General features: G+C 46.4%; 1 protein-coding gene across 1 annotated transcript; it reads right to left on the bottom strand.

Annotated features, from left to right (window-relative positions):
* Positions 1 to 2,767: 2,767 nt before the first annotated feature.
* LOC102702735 (calcium-binding protein CP1) lies at positions 2,768 to 3,662 on the bottom strand. The gene has a single exon (XM_006649913.3). The coding sequence runs from the start codon at positions 3,578 to 3,580 to the stop codon at positions 3,062 to 3,064; it is 519 nt and encodes a 172-aa protein (XP_006649976.1). The 5' UTR covers positions 3,581 to 3,662; the 3' UTR covers positions 2,768 to 3,061.
* Positions 3,663 to 16,985: the final 13,323 nt, after the last annotated feature.

Genomic DNA, 16,985 nt, shown 5'->3' with positions numbered 1-16,985 from the left:
TTAATAGTATTTGTATTTTAAGACGAAGCCAATAACCCATTTACTTATAACATCATGATAATACTTTCGAGGCTACAACAAAACAGCCGGGTGCATGTATAATTATATATTCATTGACCGGTTCTGAGCATATCCGCTGACAAGTACGATGCATTTGACTTGAGCTGGTTGTTAACTTGGTATTTTCGTGCTTCAAAAATAAATAATGAAAAAGGGCAAACCTCGTGTAGTGTTTTTTCCCCCCTAATGAAAACCTACGGGCAGTGCATTTTATGGTACTCGACTATGTAGTGCGTATGTAGACGTGTACAGCACGGCTCAGCAGTTGAAGCAAACAATTTCAATTCTGGTCCACGCAGAGACTCATGCTGCCATATGCACCAATTTGGCACCACCTCTAGGTTGAGATAAGGGCATAGTTCCAAAATATATATACTTTTTTAAAAGATCATGAATATTATAGAGGGATGTAATTAAATAAGAACCCACCATAATTATCCTAGAAGAATATGTATGTATATAAATTAAAGTTATGATAAGAACATATGCAATAACCTCTCCATCTACTCTCTACCCAAATTTACATAGTAAAATGCCATGCTCCAATAGGCTCTATATTGGAATGGTAAGGTTTCCATATTTTGGCTTATTTGAGAAAAAACGAAGCAATATATTTACAAATGAAAAATAATTTGTGAGAAAAGTCTATATATATACGTGTTCCTAGTGATTAAAAAACAAGGCTGAAAAATAAACAGCGATAAAAATAAACAAAGTCAACTCTAAATTTAGAGTTAAAATTTAAAATTTGGCTTATAAACATAAATATAAGTGAAAAATAAAGGTGTGGCTAGCCAAACTCCTCCCTACACTAGTCAAAAATTAGCTACATAAAACCATTAGACATATATAGGTCCCACTTCCTTCGCTCTTCTTCACAGTCTCCTCGTCGTAGGCTCGTAACTCGCACTATCTATCGTATGTTTCATCAATCGTATGCCATAGCCCCTAACTATCATCTGGCGTCACCTATCACGTCTTCCTCACGTTGACTTTGCTTCAACCTGCTAAAGGTGTGGTGGGCTGCTACCTCCTATATCCACGTATCATCCTCTTTTTCGTCTCGTATTATGAACATCAACTCAAGGTGTTGCATCCCCGAGCTCGTAATGTTGTTGCCCTGATGTCCTAGCATCGACAACCCCTCCGACTTTACAACAGCAGAAAAAATGATACCTCCTCCTTCTGCTCATGGCCGCAACACCGTCGTGAAGTCATCCTAGCACTGATGCCTCCCCCTCCGGTTGGCAGCAACTGAGACTCTGCTTGCCTCATGTATCCCGCATATGCAACATTGTTATTTGTGATAGGGGAGAACAAAGGGAAATGGACTACACCCCATCATTGCATTGCATTGGAGAATGAAAATGGAAAGCCTATTATATAATGCAAGAGAAATATAGATATTTAATCATATTGCTAGCTAGCCATATGATTATGCATCATGAAATTTCGCTAGGCTACTAGCGTTGGTCTAAGTAGATGGAGAAGTACATACATCTTCAATCAAAATTTTGAATACTGAAGTTTTGCTACAGAACGAGGAATGATTTTAGTTGGGTTATATAAGTAAATAAGTGAAATTATTGCTTATTTTTTAAGAAAAAATGAACATATGTTACCATATTCTAAGACTTAAGGCTCGTTCTTTTTAGCGGTTAAGCTTAGATAATCATCAGTAACGGTGTTTTTCGTGCAAAAAATTATAATATTAAAGTTACATAGAAGTCAAATAAATTAATTTTAAGTTTTTAATAACTAATAGTCAATCAATCATATGCTAATAATGTTTTTTGTTTTGTATGTGCTAATCAGCACAAGGCACCTTAGAAAATCAGGAAGCCTTAGGTTCTCCTACGGGATACATGGTATCATGGAGAGTTTAGGCCTTATTCGGTTATTAGTTGGGATTTAATCCCCAAGATGAATCTATTCCTAGGGGAATTGGGTGAACTCCTCCCATGTCATCCAATCCATATGTGATTTGAGTCCCTAACTTTCATATAATCCATTTCATAAAAACATCCTTCGTTTTGGCAAAGATTTACAAAAAGTAGCATGTTGAAATTTTACACATTATCACATAATATGGCGGAATATTTTCCACACCACCGATAGAGAGGATTAATTCCCCGGCCAAGACAATAGAAAAGTCTTGGGATGGACCGGGCTAGAACCCTGATTGGGCTTAACCGAACGGTGATTTTTCTAGGGCCAGGATTTATTCTGCGGGGGAGAAATCTATAGGGGTTGTAGCCCAATCCCACCCAATCCCCCTCCAACCGAACAAGACCTTAGAGCAGGTATAATAGCAGGCTATAAGTCAGGTATAAGCATATTTTAAAGAGATAAGAGGGAAGAGAGAAAAGAGAAAAGATATGGACTACTAATTTATAGCCAACATGTGTGTATGACATGTATGACCATATATTGATGTTTATAGGTAATTATTATATGAATTGACTATTAGATTGACTATAGATAAATTGAAGCTAGTAGTTAGCAATACTATTGAACTTGCTCTTACGGAAAGGCAGAGGGAGGGAACAACCAAACAAGAAAGGAGCTGTTCGATGTTTGGACTCCCGTAGTACTAGGATGCAGCAACAGACAGTCATGTCGTCCTCTTCTGCAAACGCGACGCGAGTAGTTGCACCTGAATTTTCATACAGCTGTCCAAGGCTAACTTTTAAGTCCAGACTAAAAAAATAGAATGGGGTTCCTCCTCTTTCCGTCTTTCGCAATGATCTTTCACAATTTTCTCCGTTCAGATTGAGAAGAAAAATAGAACCTATCCCCATCTCACACCAATCAAACGAGTATAAAACAAAACTTTTAACTATTTTTTTTTTCACAAAAGCTGCATCGGGGGCTTTTTAATACTCCTATTTTCAGGAGCAATTACGATACAAACAACCATCACGTTTCTCGAGAATAGCTCAACAATCACATCGCCACGTTACCAGCGTTCACTAACCAGCCAAAAAAAGAAAGTCTCCAATCAATGCAGAGTTAGAGAGGATCCGTTCCAATTTTTGGGCGAGCAGCCGAGGACGACGGCGAGCTCCTCGAGCCCCACGCAACCGTCACCGTCGCCGCCGCCGGCCACGCGTATCATGGCGCGGATCTCCTCGTCTGCCGCCGGCATCCCGGCCCAGCCAAGGTACGCCTTAAGGTCATCGAACCCCACCTTGCCGTCCCCGTCGCGGTCCATCATCCGGAGCACGTCCTCCATCGCGGGCCGGCACCCGGCTCCCGCGGCGGCGCGCCCCAGCAGGCGCTCGAACTCGTCGTACTGCACGAACCCGTCGTTGTCGGCGTCGGCGGCGGCGATCATGGCGGCGATGTCCTCGTCGTCGAACCGCTCGCTGGTGGCCGCTCCGGCGTAGAAGGACTTGAGGTCCTCCCGGCTGATGCGGCCGTCGCGGTCCACGTCCAGCACGTCGAACGCCGGGCGCAGGTCGCCGGGGCCGCAAGCGGCGGGGACGTCGAGGCCCGCGTACCTGCCTCCGGGACACATGCTCGCGTTCGCGCTCGGCCTGAAAGGGAGAAGAGAAAACCTCTCGAACAATCTCTATGCGCCCCGACGGATTTTGGATCTCTGGCTCTTCGTGGAGGCCGCTCGGGTGGGCGCCTTTTATAGAAGAGAGGACGGGTTCACCGGGCCAGCGAGGACACCATCCCTGGACTCGGTGTACGTGCATATTACCTGCATAATAACACCGACGGTATGGCCCACGTGCGTCTTTTTCATATGCCAATGAGACACGGGTGTTTGATGTGGTGGTGAGCGCGGTGCATGGAGAGACGCGCGCATTCGTCAACGAGAGAGCTTGGAGGGCACGGAGCACGCGTTGGGGTCGCGGTGGGGTGGACCGGTACAAACCGGAATACGTGTTGGGTGACGTCATCGGTCAGGCAGGAGGAGGGGGAGTCGCTTTCCCGGTTCGATATTTCGTGGCGTCAGCGGAGGCGAAGGCAGGTATCGAGCATGCGATTCTTTCTGAGCCCGTGTGGTGTAGACGTGTGGTGCTGGGCCGCTGGCTCTGCCATGAGTTTGGAGCTTTTCGAAACGTGAGGTGTACTGTACTATGGTAGCAAGCATGCACGTGAATGCTTGAACCTTTTAAGACATCCAGGGGTCAATTTTTTTTCAATTTTTCGAGGAAAGAGTAAATTGTAAGATCATAAGCATGATTAATATTTTCTGATGAACAATTGGCTTGCCATTTGGTTTATAAATTGAATTTGGTTTGGAAACAATTAAGGTGTTGGTGCGAGTGTGTGTAACTAATGTGAGTCAGGTTGCGATATCTGTGCTCGGAAACGGTTGGTTTGTCTCTAGTTGTGCAGGTGACTTGAAGTCAATATCGGTCAATGGCGGTGGGATCGTGACTAGGCTCAGGGAGGAGCTGAGGTCCGGACGATCGAGGATGCCAGGTGACGATATTGAATACGAGTTGGCACATGGTGGAGCAACACCGTGTGGGATGGAATCGTAACGGGCTTCACATGTTGTATGTGTAAGCGCCGAAAAAATCGGGAAGTAAATTGGATCAAAACTGGATGAGAAAAGAAAAGGAATTTGCTACAGGTTCGGACACTGTAGAGCGCGCGGAACTGTAGCAACCGGATCGGATTACTGTAGCGGACCCGGATTACTGTAGCGCGGCGGGTACTGTAGCAGTCGGACTACTGTAGCACGCCTGATTTTGGCATGTTGGATTTAATTAGGAAAACTAAGAGATGAGCCATATTAGTATAAGGAGTCCTACTCCTATTTGGTGATAGACTTTTCGATATAAATAGAGACCGAGGGGTATGCCCCCGATGTGCTTTTGTGAGACTTAGTTGTTGATTCTAGATCGACGATTTTGATAGGAGTGCTGTTGGTGCACTTTGTAAATACCAGTTGATGCAATAAAGTCAAGATCATTCAATCTACGTTTTCGACTTTCATCTACTGGTGATTTTTTGGATTCCGACGATCCGATCGACGTCATAGGAGTGGCGCGATTCGATGATCTGCTCGACGGCACATGAGCGGCACGATCAAGGTAGCAGCGACACAGGAGCGACGTGATTAAGGTAGCAAGTCTTCGTCAATTTCTTCGACAGAGGTAATCCTTTATTCCGCGAAAGATTTTTGGGTTTTGTTTTTCCCTACCATTCACCCCCCCTCTGGTAGGTTTGTTTGATCTTGTTCGATCCTACATAAATGATATATTTTAAATGAAAAATAATTTATAAATAAAACTTTTATACATGTATTTATAGCGATCTAAAAGTTAATGCTGAAAAAAATAAACTACGATAAAAAAAATCTTACAATCAACTTAAAATTTAAGATTCAAAATTTAAATTTTTAGCTTATTAGCAGAAGCTAAAAGATGGGATGCTGAAAGTTACCGATCCGTGGTCCTACCCTCATTAGTCACAAACATAAAAGGGGAAAAAAGAATTACCCTCTCCATTCAAATACCAGACATTTTTATACCTGAAGTACTTTAAATCGAACAAATTACTCCCAACCATTACACTTGGCAATTTCAATCTAATGTGGCATATACATGGTGGTTTAGTTAGCATGGGTTGCTAAAAATGAAAAAAGTTAAAATAGGACCCACATGCCATCCTCATGTTCTTTTTGCTTCCTCTTCACTTTTCTTCCAACATATTCTCGAACTATCGGTCGGCATTGTGCTTGCTACAAGATCAAGTAGTTGTCCCTTGCACTGATGGACATAAGGAAGGAGCATGTGATGGTGGCGAAACCCAAGCTAAAGCAGAGAGATGTGGAACTCAAGGTGGAAGAGGAGGGAATTATGAGTTATGTGTGAGCTCAGCTCCCCAATTGCCACGACCGCCTATAGTCAAGCTTTGGCTCCCTCGCACGCTTCTGTGCGTGCCTAGCTCTCCCGCCACTGCATGAACTCCAACTCCCTGCCACTGCTGCGGCCTCCTCCATGTGAGCTATGCCATGCTAGCTTGGGAGGAGAAGGTTTTGGAGGTTGGGTCAATAGAGTGAAGGGGATGGTTTGCAGAGCCTCCAAGTAGTTCCGACTCTCTAGCCGTCGCTATCGCTTCCACCGCTTGTGTGAGCTTCGACTCTTCCTTAGGCCAATCTCAATGTGGGTTTCAATCTTATTAAATGATATGGATAAAACAACGATGTGCATGGAATTTATGATTATAGAAAAAAGTTGAGTCTCATGAAGATAAAACTTGATGTACAAAGTTATCTGGACCATGAAACTGGATTGAAATCTCCTCCACTAAGAGTAACTCGTTTTATCTCTACATATTTAATCAACTCATATTGGTTATTTGGATGTAACATTTAAGTGAAATGCAAGACATGAAACCATGAAGTAAAATTTTGCATTGAGAGCACTTAGTTTTATTCATCCACTCAAATATGTTTTGATGATATATCACTATTAAAAACCACACGGTTTAAATCTTGCAGTAAAAATGACCTTAACCACATGAACTCTGGCCTCTCCTACGGTCCTACCGATGTTGTGGCATCCTCCACGTGAGCTCCACCCCTACCTCCTCGAGTGAGCTCCACCTATGTCGCTTGGAGAGGTTGTTCCTCTGCCACATCATCGTATTGGGCCGCTGCCTTGTCCTGCCATTGCCGCCTCCTCCCTGCTTAATCCTTGGTTTAGGGGCACAGATAGGGATGGAGGGGGAAAGGTAGAAGAAAAGCGAAGAGATGAAGGACTTACATATGGGCTCATTGTCTTTTAAATATTTATTTGCCATGCTGGAATGCCATATCAGTTGGCCTGCCAAGACCGCCCAAACAATGGTTAGGCTGATATTTGTCTAGTCTAAATAGTTGAGGGTGAAGAACTATCCATTTTCAAGTATAGGGGTAGTTACCACGACAGTTTAAGGGGCAATTCATACTTTATCCACACAAAAAAGATTATATTTTCTCCTCAAAATCGGATATTATAGCTAGGGCAAAAGTATTTTCCAAAAGACAATAATTTCGTTTTATTTGGTAGACAGTAAGGTTAAAATTATATCAATGTTACTCAATGACCATAAAATACACGACAGTGTGAAAGTGAGGGTTAGATGTTAAGGATTCAAATACAAAGTCGTTGATGCAACAAATACAATAAGTGATCTATGAATCTTTATATTATCAAATTAGAGGAAGTATTTATCGTGAAAAACTCTATTTTAATTTATATAACCATAGATAATTTTAATTAATCCTTCACTATGGGGTGTTAATGGAACCTTTCACAACTCTATTTCTTTCGGCTAGGGATTATTGTAATATAGAGTTATTGAGTCAGATTACTGTAAAAAGAATTATTATAAGCTAAAGTAGAAAGAACTGGCAATTATGTGTTATTATTAAAGTATCAAAGATGGTGGGTTTAAAACCATCCAATAATCTAAAATACTAATATTTGGATGAGCTTATCAGATTATAGTAATATAGGCCTTAGATTATAATAACATGTTATAATAATTCGTCTATTTGTTTCTGCTTACTACTAATAAACTAGATTATAATAATCCTAAGCTGAATCAAACGGTATCTTAACCATTAAAAATTTTACTTTAAAAATCTATAAAACTTTATCCCACCATATTTTAGATCCCATAATTAATTTTTATAGTAAAAATGTTAAGTCCATTCTCACCGGTATGTGCGTGAAGCCCGGACAACTTCTGGAATCGCGTGACGGTGGATGCATCTGCCACCCCAAACGATGTTTTTTTTAAATTTTTTTTGGCCGAAAGTTAATGTCCCTTCTCGTTGCCGGAGAGTGCGAAATGCGAATTGGTTGCTAGACTCCGTGTACTTCGTCCGATACCCGAACACGGAAATTTTCGCGTCACGCTTAATAAAAATCATCAGTTATAAACGGTAAGTACATCTTTTTTGTGTATGCTAGATTGCTAGTAGCAGATATTAGTGAATCCAACCAAGCATCTTACTCCTTCCGTCCCACAGAAAACAACTTTTCGGTTTTTTGTCGAGTATTTGACTATCCGTCTTATTTGAAAATTTTTTTAAAAATTTTAAAAAAAATTGTCACATATAAAATATTATTCATGTTTTATCATCTAATAAAAATAAAATTATTAATCGTAAATTTTTTAATAAGATAAAGAGTTAAATATTGTATCTAATAACTAAAAATTAATTTGTTTTGGGACTAAGGAAGTAATTATTAGCGTGCGGAAGAAAGAAACGTCTCGTCCGGACTCCATTTTTTTTGTGGAGGTGGAATCTCATGCCGCGCAACCGACGGTCACAAATAAAAAGAAGATTCTCACCGTCTCACCGTAAAGGGGAATACAATATATATGTCAACATGACAATCGACGAGTCTTTGAGATGATGAGAGGGGGAAATTCTGGCGCATGTGCCCTGTAGGTTGAGGGCATGCACTGTGCAGGCCACTCCCCGAGGAAAAAGATAGGAGACACGTAGGATGGAGCTACTGTCACACCCGGAGTTTCGTCCCAAGCCTAAGTCGTAAAAAGAAATCCGTAAATAACAATTGGCTTAATTAACTCAGGAAAAATCCCTCTAAAAGGAATTAACTCAATTAAATCGTGGCTCGCAAATCGACTAACAGGATTTAAATTCAAATTACAGAAGTATAAAATTCGGCCAAACAAATTAATTTAAAACTCGGCAAAAGTGGGGTTTTCCTTTTTCTCTCCTTTTCCTTTCTTTTTCCCTTCCTTCTCAAATTGGGCCGAAGTCCAATTTTCCTCCCTCTCTCTTTTTCCTTTTTCTTTTTCTTTTTCTTTTCCTTCCCGGGCCGGCCCAGCCGAGCCGGCCCGTCTTCCCGCTCGGCCGGCCCAGCCGAGCCGGCCTCCCTCCGCCCGCCGCGCGCGCCCCCGCCTGGGCCGCGGCCTCGGCCCGTCGCCAGCTCGCCCGCTCGCCGCACCGCGAAGTCCGCGCCGCCTCCTCCTCTCTCCCGCGCCACTGACAGGTGGGGCCCACCTGTCAGTGACCGTTCGCCGCGCCGCGCCCGCGCCCGCGCCGAGTCCGACTCCGTCCGCCGCCGCGCCGCAACCGCCGCTGCCGCAACTGCCGCCGCCGGGACCGCGTCGTCGCCGACTCGGTCTCCAACCTCCGCCCGCCCTAGCCGGTCGCCGCCACCCTATAAATCCCGAGTCGCCGCGCGCCGTCGCTCGCTTACCATCGTCGCTCAAGTCGCCGCCGCGCTGCCGCCGTTCGCCGCCGCCGCGCAATCTCGCCACCAGTCACCGGTCGTCGCCGCCTAGCCGCGTCACCACCTCCGTCCCTCTGTCGCCGGCTTGTTGCCACCCTCGCCGTCACCAGGGAGCCTCCTCGGCGCCGCGCGTTCCCTCGTCGCCCGGCCGCCGCCGCGTCTCGCCCGTCGCTGCCGCCGATCGATCTCCACCGCCACCACCGATCTCCCGCACCCGCCCGCGTCGCCACCTTCGCCTCGGTCTCGCCGACCCGTCCGCGCCCTCGCCGCCGCCGGTGAGCCTCCGCACCCACCTCCCCTCTTTCTTCCCCCTTTCCGGCCACCGCCGCCGAGTCGCGTGCCGTCGCCGGACGAGGCCGAAGCCCGCCGCTCCCGTCGGCCACCGTGGTCGTCGTCGCCTCCGCGTCGCCGACGCCTGGCCGCCGTCTCTTGCGCCCGCGCGTGCCGCGCTGCCGCCGCTCCCGCCGGTCGCCGCCGTCCGCCGAGCCGCGCTCTCTCTGTTCCCTCTCGCTGACGAGTGGGTCCCACTCGTCAGTCGCTCCCCGGGCCCGCGTGTCAGCCGCCCATTCCCTCTCTCTCTCACCGACAGGTGGTCCCCACCTGTCAGCCGTCAGTACCCTCTCTCCTCGCTGACGTCAGCAGCCCCATTAATTGCGCAATAATTGATTTAGGACTTTTCTGTTTAGTTAAAAACCCAGAAAACTTCTAAAATTCATAAGTAATTCATCTAGTCTCCGTTTAGGTCCATTCAAATTTCATTAAATTCATAAAATTATCAAGAATCCATTAAAAATAGTTTCTTTTGCTGTTTCAGTAGAGTTTGTGCCTGTTTTATTTATTTTTGTGCTTTGTCGCTTAGATTCGGACCCCGCCGAAGAGCCGGTTTACTTCGAGATCGTCGCCGAAGTTCCCCAAGGGCCAGAGCAAGGCAAGTGACACTCATCCTTGAACATATTGAACCCATTATTGCAAATTCCCCGCTTTATTATTTCAAATATGCATTGTTTTAATTAAAATACTTACTTTATGCTATTTTCGGGTAAACCTTGTTATTATGCCGTTGTTTATCCAACTTTGTTCGTTGCTGGAACAGGGGTAACTTGATTAGAGTCAGGCCTAGGTTAATGCTTAGCCATGCTTAGAACAAATAGCTCATGGGATCACATATAATTATGCTTAATTCTGGATAGCCGAGATAATGATTCACTACCCGGTTCGGGTTAATGTCAACTAAAATATTGATAATGGTGGGCTGTGGGTGCATGGTTTCGAGAGTCGCACCCATGGTAATTAAGGACCGGTTCACGGGAAACCCTGGAAGTAAATAAGTGCTAACCACATGCCGAAATGGGTAAGGTGGGATTTGAAGCATGACTTCGAACTATTTGACGTACCCAGGCAATGGTAGGCGTGATGGAGTATGGACGGGCAATCGTGGTGTAACGAAAGCTTCTCCTGCTTCCGGATCTACTGAGGCACAAGAGGGGACCGCCCGACTTGGTGTAAAGGAGGGGGTGAAACCTGAAGTGTGGTACGATTAAATAGGGAGGGTTGTGTAACGGGTCCTATCACGGTCTCCTTTCCGGTATGCCGTGGTGGTATGTCGGCGCACGTTCAAGTGTAGTGGAGTCGTGTCTTGTGGGTACAGTAGTACACCTCTGATCAGAGTATAAACTATTCGAATAGCCGTGCCCACGGTTACGGGCGAACTCCCAGCTTCACTGTGATTAGTGAACCCTAATAACTTGAGTAAAATCTGGTATCACTTGGGACTACTGCAACGTGGTGTAACGTTGAGTAGTGGTTGGGCCTGTCGCAACGTGGTGTAACGTTGGACAGTGTTGTGGAATTTTACAACTGTTTACCTATTTATGCTTCACTGTATTTAATTACCTTTATTCTTTAAGCTCTGTTATTTATTTAAATTGCTGCTTTATCGCAACTAACCCTAGCCTGTCCTTGTTAATCCCTATGCATCATTTGTTTTCCCCTTGTCCGTGTTACTTGTTGAGTACGGTGGTTTGTACTCAGCCTTGCTTAACTTTCCCAACCCAGAGCGAGAAGCAGAGTCCGATGGAGGTGCCTCTCAGGAGTGAGCTGTTCCGCCGTCGAAGTGTTGCCTGTGGACTGGAGCCGTACCCGCTGGAGCTAGTCTACCCCTTTGTTTTTCTTTCCGCTGCATTTCCGCTAGAATAAGTGTAATTTTCAGTTGTTTCTAAGAACGATGGTTATGTAATCAACATTGTCTTTTTGTGTACCCTGGCTGGTCCTGGACAGGGATTTAATACACAATTAAGTTCAGAAATTCGTGTGAGGAATTTCTGGGCGTGACAAGTTGGTATCAGAGCCTCCTTTGACCGTAGGATCAGCCCAATGGAAACCCTAAGAGCCCTCTGCTTTTCATGTTTGTGCATAGTTTGCGAAAGTGGGAGTGTTTGGAAAATGGGTTAGTGCTTTTCAAAAGCGTGAGTGATTTAAAAAGACAAAACCCCTTTTGTTGAAAAGCGTGAGTAAATCGATTTACGGGTAAAACTTTATTTACTTTCTTTCTTTTATGATTTATTTATCTTGAAATAAAATTTTGCATCTATTGATTCCAAATCCTTGTGTTCTTTAGATGGCTGACCACCCTTTGTACCACCGTGGAAACGGGATGACTGGATTCGTGGCAGAGTTGGCAAGAGTCTCGTTCACCGCAGGATACCCCTATGAGCCGGAGTACACCACGATCCATCCTCTTGAAGGCGAGTTTCCCCACCGAGTAAGATTGGAGCTACATGGAATCCCCGGTTTCCTCCCTAACTTGGAAGCAGAAGGAGCTGGAGGTTCGCATGAGCATGCCTGCCAGGAAGCTGCCTACAGTCTGATGACAACGCTCAGGGCCAGGCATGACCTGACGTTTCGGCATTCGGCTTATCGGTATCACCCTGGTCGTGGATCCAATTCCATGGTCAGTAGGTTTCGGTCTGCCCGAAGTGAGCAAGACCCTACCTTCGGTAGGATGTGCACGGTGCTGCAGGGCCTCGACCAGATGCATCACGACCTCCACGAAGCGTCCAAGGCTCTGAACGACGCCAAGCTCACTCAGATCGCTCGTCTGCAAGATGAGGTCGACCGCTTGAAGAAGGAGAATGCCAGGCTCAAAGGACTCCCAGAGCCCGGAGGTGCAAGGTGTCGCACGACGGCAAGGAAGCGAACCCGTGGACCGCCCAGAGTTCAGTCCTACCCCGGTGCCCCGGATGGATCAGGACCCCTGATGCAGATAGTGCCAACCTCTCCGACCCCAGTGCCCGAGGAAGGTGTCTCCCCGTTCAACGCAACAAGGAACCGCAACAGGGTCGTCACGGTCTCCAGCAGCAGTGAGTCCGCTTCTGGTGAAGACGAAGATGGTCTCCCTAGCAACTCAAGAAGCCACTCTGAAGACGAGGAAGAAGATCCGTCCCCTGTCGTCGATCGTCGCTCTCCTTCCGTGCCCTAGACGCCGCCCTTAGCTTCGTTTTAGTCGTTGTGTGCTAGTTTTGGTGTGTTAGGTTTGCTTCGCTTGGGGCTAGTGGTGAACCATAGCAGTAGTGGGGTTATGGTTGTGCCGCCAGGAGTTGTGTGGTTTTTAAGTGTGTTTCTTAAGCAAGACAATTACAGTTCACTAATTAAATAAAGCCCCTGTTTGCTTAGTCGTTTCTTTTTCTTCTTTCTCTTTCTGTCCTCCCGCCCCGCAGATGGTGAACACCCGCCACGGCAACCGCGACACCGACCAGTCCAGCACCGGAGGACCGCCCCCGCCGCCCCCGCCGTCCCCACCAGAGAACCCGTCGCTTGCCCAGGTTCTTGCTAACCAGACGCAGATGCTCTCTTGGATGATGCAGCAGATGCAACAGCAACAGCAGCAACACCAACAACTGCTACAGCAACTTCTAAATCAAAGTCAGAATAACCAGCAACAGCAGGGACCACCCCCAGTGCAGTCCAAGTTGCCGGAGTTCCTCCGCGTCCGTCCCCCAACTTTCTCAAGCACCACCAACCCCATGGAGGCAAGTGATTGGCTCCATGCTATCGAGAAGAAGCTCAACTTATTGCAGTGCACTGACCAAGAGAAGGTTTCCTTCGCCGCACATCAACTGATGGGTCCCGCCTCTGCTTGGTGGGATAATTTCCTGGCTACCCGCACTGCTACCACAGAAGTGACTTGGGCGGAGTTCTGTCTTAACTTCCGCAAGGCCCATATTCCCGACGGGATAGTCACCCAGAAGAAGCGTGAGTTCCGCGCTTTGCAGCAAGGTACCAAGACAGTGACAGAGTACCTTCATGAGTTCAATCGCCTAGCGCGATACGCCGCCGAGGATGTTCGCACCGACGCCGAAAGGCAAGAAAAATTCCTTGGAGGTTTGGATGATGAACTGAAGAAGCAGTTGCTTTCGGGCGACTATGCTGATTTTGAGAAACTAGTGGACAAGGCCATCCGCCAAGAGGACCAGCACCTCCAGATGGACAAGAAGAGGAAGGCTTCGCAGTTCAGGTCTAACCAGCCGCCTCCTCAGAAGCCCCGATTCCACACCGGTCCCTATCCTCAGAATCAGCAACACGGGCAATCAACCTTCATTGTCCGCCAACATCGTCCTTACAACCCCAACAACTTCTCCAGTGCTTCGTCCCAGTGTGCTCCACCTCAACGCGCTCTTCCTGCCCCAGCTCCCCGGCAACAGAATGCTCCTCCACCGACAGCTCAACCTCCTCCAGCCAGGAAGGATGCGGGTGCAAAGCCTGGGGTGTGCTACAACTGTGGCGACCCAGGTCACTTTGCTGACAAGTGCCCGAAGCCGAAGCGCAGTGGGCAAAGGTTTGTGCAAGCTCGCGTGAATCACGTCACCGCCGAAGAAGCACAGGCTGCGCCAGAAGTAATACTGGGTACGTTTCCTGTCAACTCCGTACCTGCTACAGTACTTTTTGATTCTGGTGCTACACACTCTTTTATTTCAAGGAAGTTTGTGGGAATGCTTGGGTTAAAAAGGGAAAAGTTAAGAGACCCGATGCGGGTTAATACTCCAGGGCATAGTATGTTTTCGGACCTTTATAGCCCTGTTGTGCCCATAGAAATCCAAGGGACACCCTTTCTAGCCAATCTCATCCTCCTCGAATCTAAAGACCTAGATGTCATTTTGGGAATGGACTGGCTTACCAAGCATCAAGGAGTGATTGATTGTGCCAAGCGTACAATCACCTTGACCAGTGAAGAGGGTAAAGTGGTGACTTATCAGTCGCTGGAGTCAGTGTCAACCAGGACTTGTTTAAATCAGATGGAAGCCGAAGAACAACCCTCGGAAAAAGACAAAGACCCAAAGCAGTTGGAAGACATACCAGTGGTTTGTGAGTACCCGGAGGTGTTTCCAGATGATCTCACAACGATGCCGCCAGAAAGAGAGATCGAGTTCCGTATCGACTTGGTACCCGGAACCGCTCCGATCTATAAGAGACCCTATAGGATGGCCGCCAATGAGATGGCAGAAGTGAAGAAGCAAGTGGATGAACAGCTTCAGAAAGGTTACATCCGACCGAGTACCTCGCCTTGGGGTGCCCCGGTTATTTTTGTTGAGAAGAAGGACAAAACTAAGAGAATGTGTGTGGACTATCGTGCTTTGAACGATGTCACTATCAAGAATAAGTATCCTCTGCCAAGGATTGATGACCTATTTGATCAGTTGAAGAGAGCCAGAGTTTTCTCCAAGATCGATTTGAGATCAGGGTATCACCAGTTGAGAATTCGGGAAGAAGATATCCCTAAGACGGCATTCATTACTCGCTATGGCTTGTATGAGTGTACGGTAATGTCGTTTGGACTTACCAATGCCCCGGCATTCTTCATGAATCTCATGAATAAGGTGTTCATGGAATACCTGGATAAGTTTGTGGTTGTCTTCATCGACGACATTCTTGTCTACTCCAAGTCAGAAGAAGAGCACGAGCAACATTTGCGGATTGTGCTAGAAAAGCTAAGGGAACACCAGTTGTACGCCAAGTTTAGCAAGTGTGATTTTTGGCTGCATGAAGTGAAGTTCCTTGGCCATGTGATCAATGCCCAAGGTGTAGCCGTAGACCCCAGTAATGTGGAGTCAGTGATCAAGTGGACCCCGCCTAAGACGGTTTCCCAAATCAGGAGTTTCTTAGGACTTGCGAGCTATTACCGCCGGTTCATTGAGAATTTCTCAAAGATAGCCAAGCCAATGACACAGTTGTTGAAAAAGGAAGAGAAGTTCAAGTGGTCAAGAGAGTGCGATAGGAGTTTTGAAGAGCTCAAGCAAAGGTTGGTTTCGGCTCCCGTGTTGGTTTTGCCGGATCAAGCGAAGGACTTCCAGGTTTACTGTGACGCATCCAGATCAGGACTGGGATGTGTGCTAATGCAAGAAGGAAAGGTGGTTGCTTACGCCTCTCGTCAGTTGAGACCACATGAGGGTAACTACCCGACTCACGACATGGAATTAGCAGCTGTAGTGCATGCCCTAAAGATTTGGCGACACTACTTGATCGGTAACAAGTGTGAAGTGTATACGGATCATAAGAGTTTGAAGTATATCTTTACACAACCGGATTTGAATCTCCGTCAGCGAAGATGGTTGGAATTGATCAAGGATTATGATCTAAGTATCCACTACCATCCAGGCAAAGCGAATGTGGTTGCAGATGCCTTGAGCTGGAAGAATTACTGCAACGCTGCGATGTCAACAGAAGTTTGTGAGCAGTTGCAGCAGGAGTTTGAACGACTAAATTTGGGTTTAGTCGAAGAAGGTTTTGTGGCAGCCCTAGAAGCGCAGCCCACTTTGGTGGATCAAGTACGCCAATCCCAAGCAAATGACCCGGAGATAGCCGAACTAAAGAAAAATATGCGAGTTGGTAAGGCTCGAGATTTTTCGGAAGATGAACATGGAACAATCTGGATGGGAAACAGGTTGTGCGTACCAGATAACAAGGAGTTGCAGGAGTTGATACTCCAAGAAGCTCATCAAACCCAGTACTCTATTCACCCTGGGAGTACTAAGATGTATCAGGACCTCAAAGAAAAGTTTTGGTGGGTTAGTATGAAGAGAGAGATTGCAGAATACGTCGCCTTGTGCGATGTTTGTCAACGAGTCAAAGCAGAACACCAAAGGCCAGCAGGACTATTGCAACCTCTCCAAATTCCAGAATGGAAATGGGAAGAAATCGGGATGGATTTCATCACTGGTTTACCAAGAACTGCCGCTGGTCATGACTCGATTTGGGTAATTGTTGATCGATTGACAAAGGTCGCTCATTTCATACCGGTTCACACTACCTACTCAGGGAAAAGATTAGCCGAGATTTACTTGGCTAGGATCATGTGTTTACATGGAGTACCGAAGAAGATCGTTTCTGACCGTGGGAGTCAGTTTACTTCAAAGTTTTGGCAGAAGCTACAGGAAGAATTGGGAACCCGACTGAACTTCAGTACAGCTTATCATCCCCAGACAGATGGTCAGACAGAGAGGGTAAATCAGATTCTTGAAGATATGCTCAGAGCTTGCGCTCTCGACTTTGGTGGAACTTGGGATAAGAATCTACCGTATGCAGAGTTCTCATACAACAACAGTTATCAAGCCAGTCTGCAGATGGCACCTTTTGAAGCATTGTATGGGCGAAAGTGTCGTACACCCCTCTTCTGGGATCAAACAGGAGAACGTCAAGTTTTTGGGA

Source organism: Oryza brachyantha, chromosome 3, assembly GCF_000231095.2.
Source record: "Oryza brachyantha chromosome 3, ObraRS2, whole genome shotgun sequence".
Lineage (NCBI taxonomy): Eukaryota > Viridiplantae > Streptophyta > Magnoliopsida > Poales > Poaceae > Oryza > Oryza brachyantha.
Note: the sequence above shows the minus strand (reverse complement) of the source record. Positions and strands in the feature narration are given on the sequence as shown.

Bases quoted from the DNA above. Each gene is read 5' to 3' on its own strand.
- LOC102702735 (XM_006649913.3), bottom strand. From the start codon at position 3,580: ATGTGTCCCGGAGGCAGGTACGCGGGCCTCGACGTCCCCGCCGCTTGC.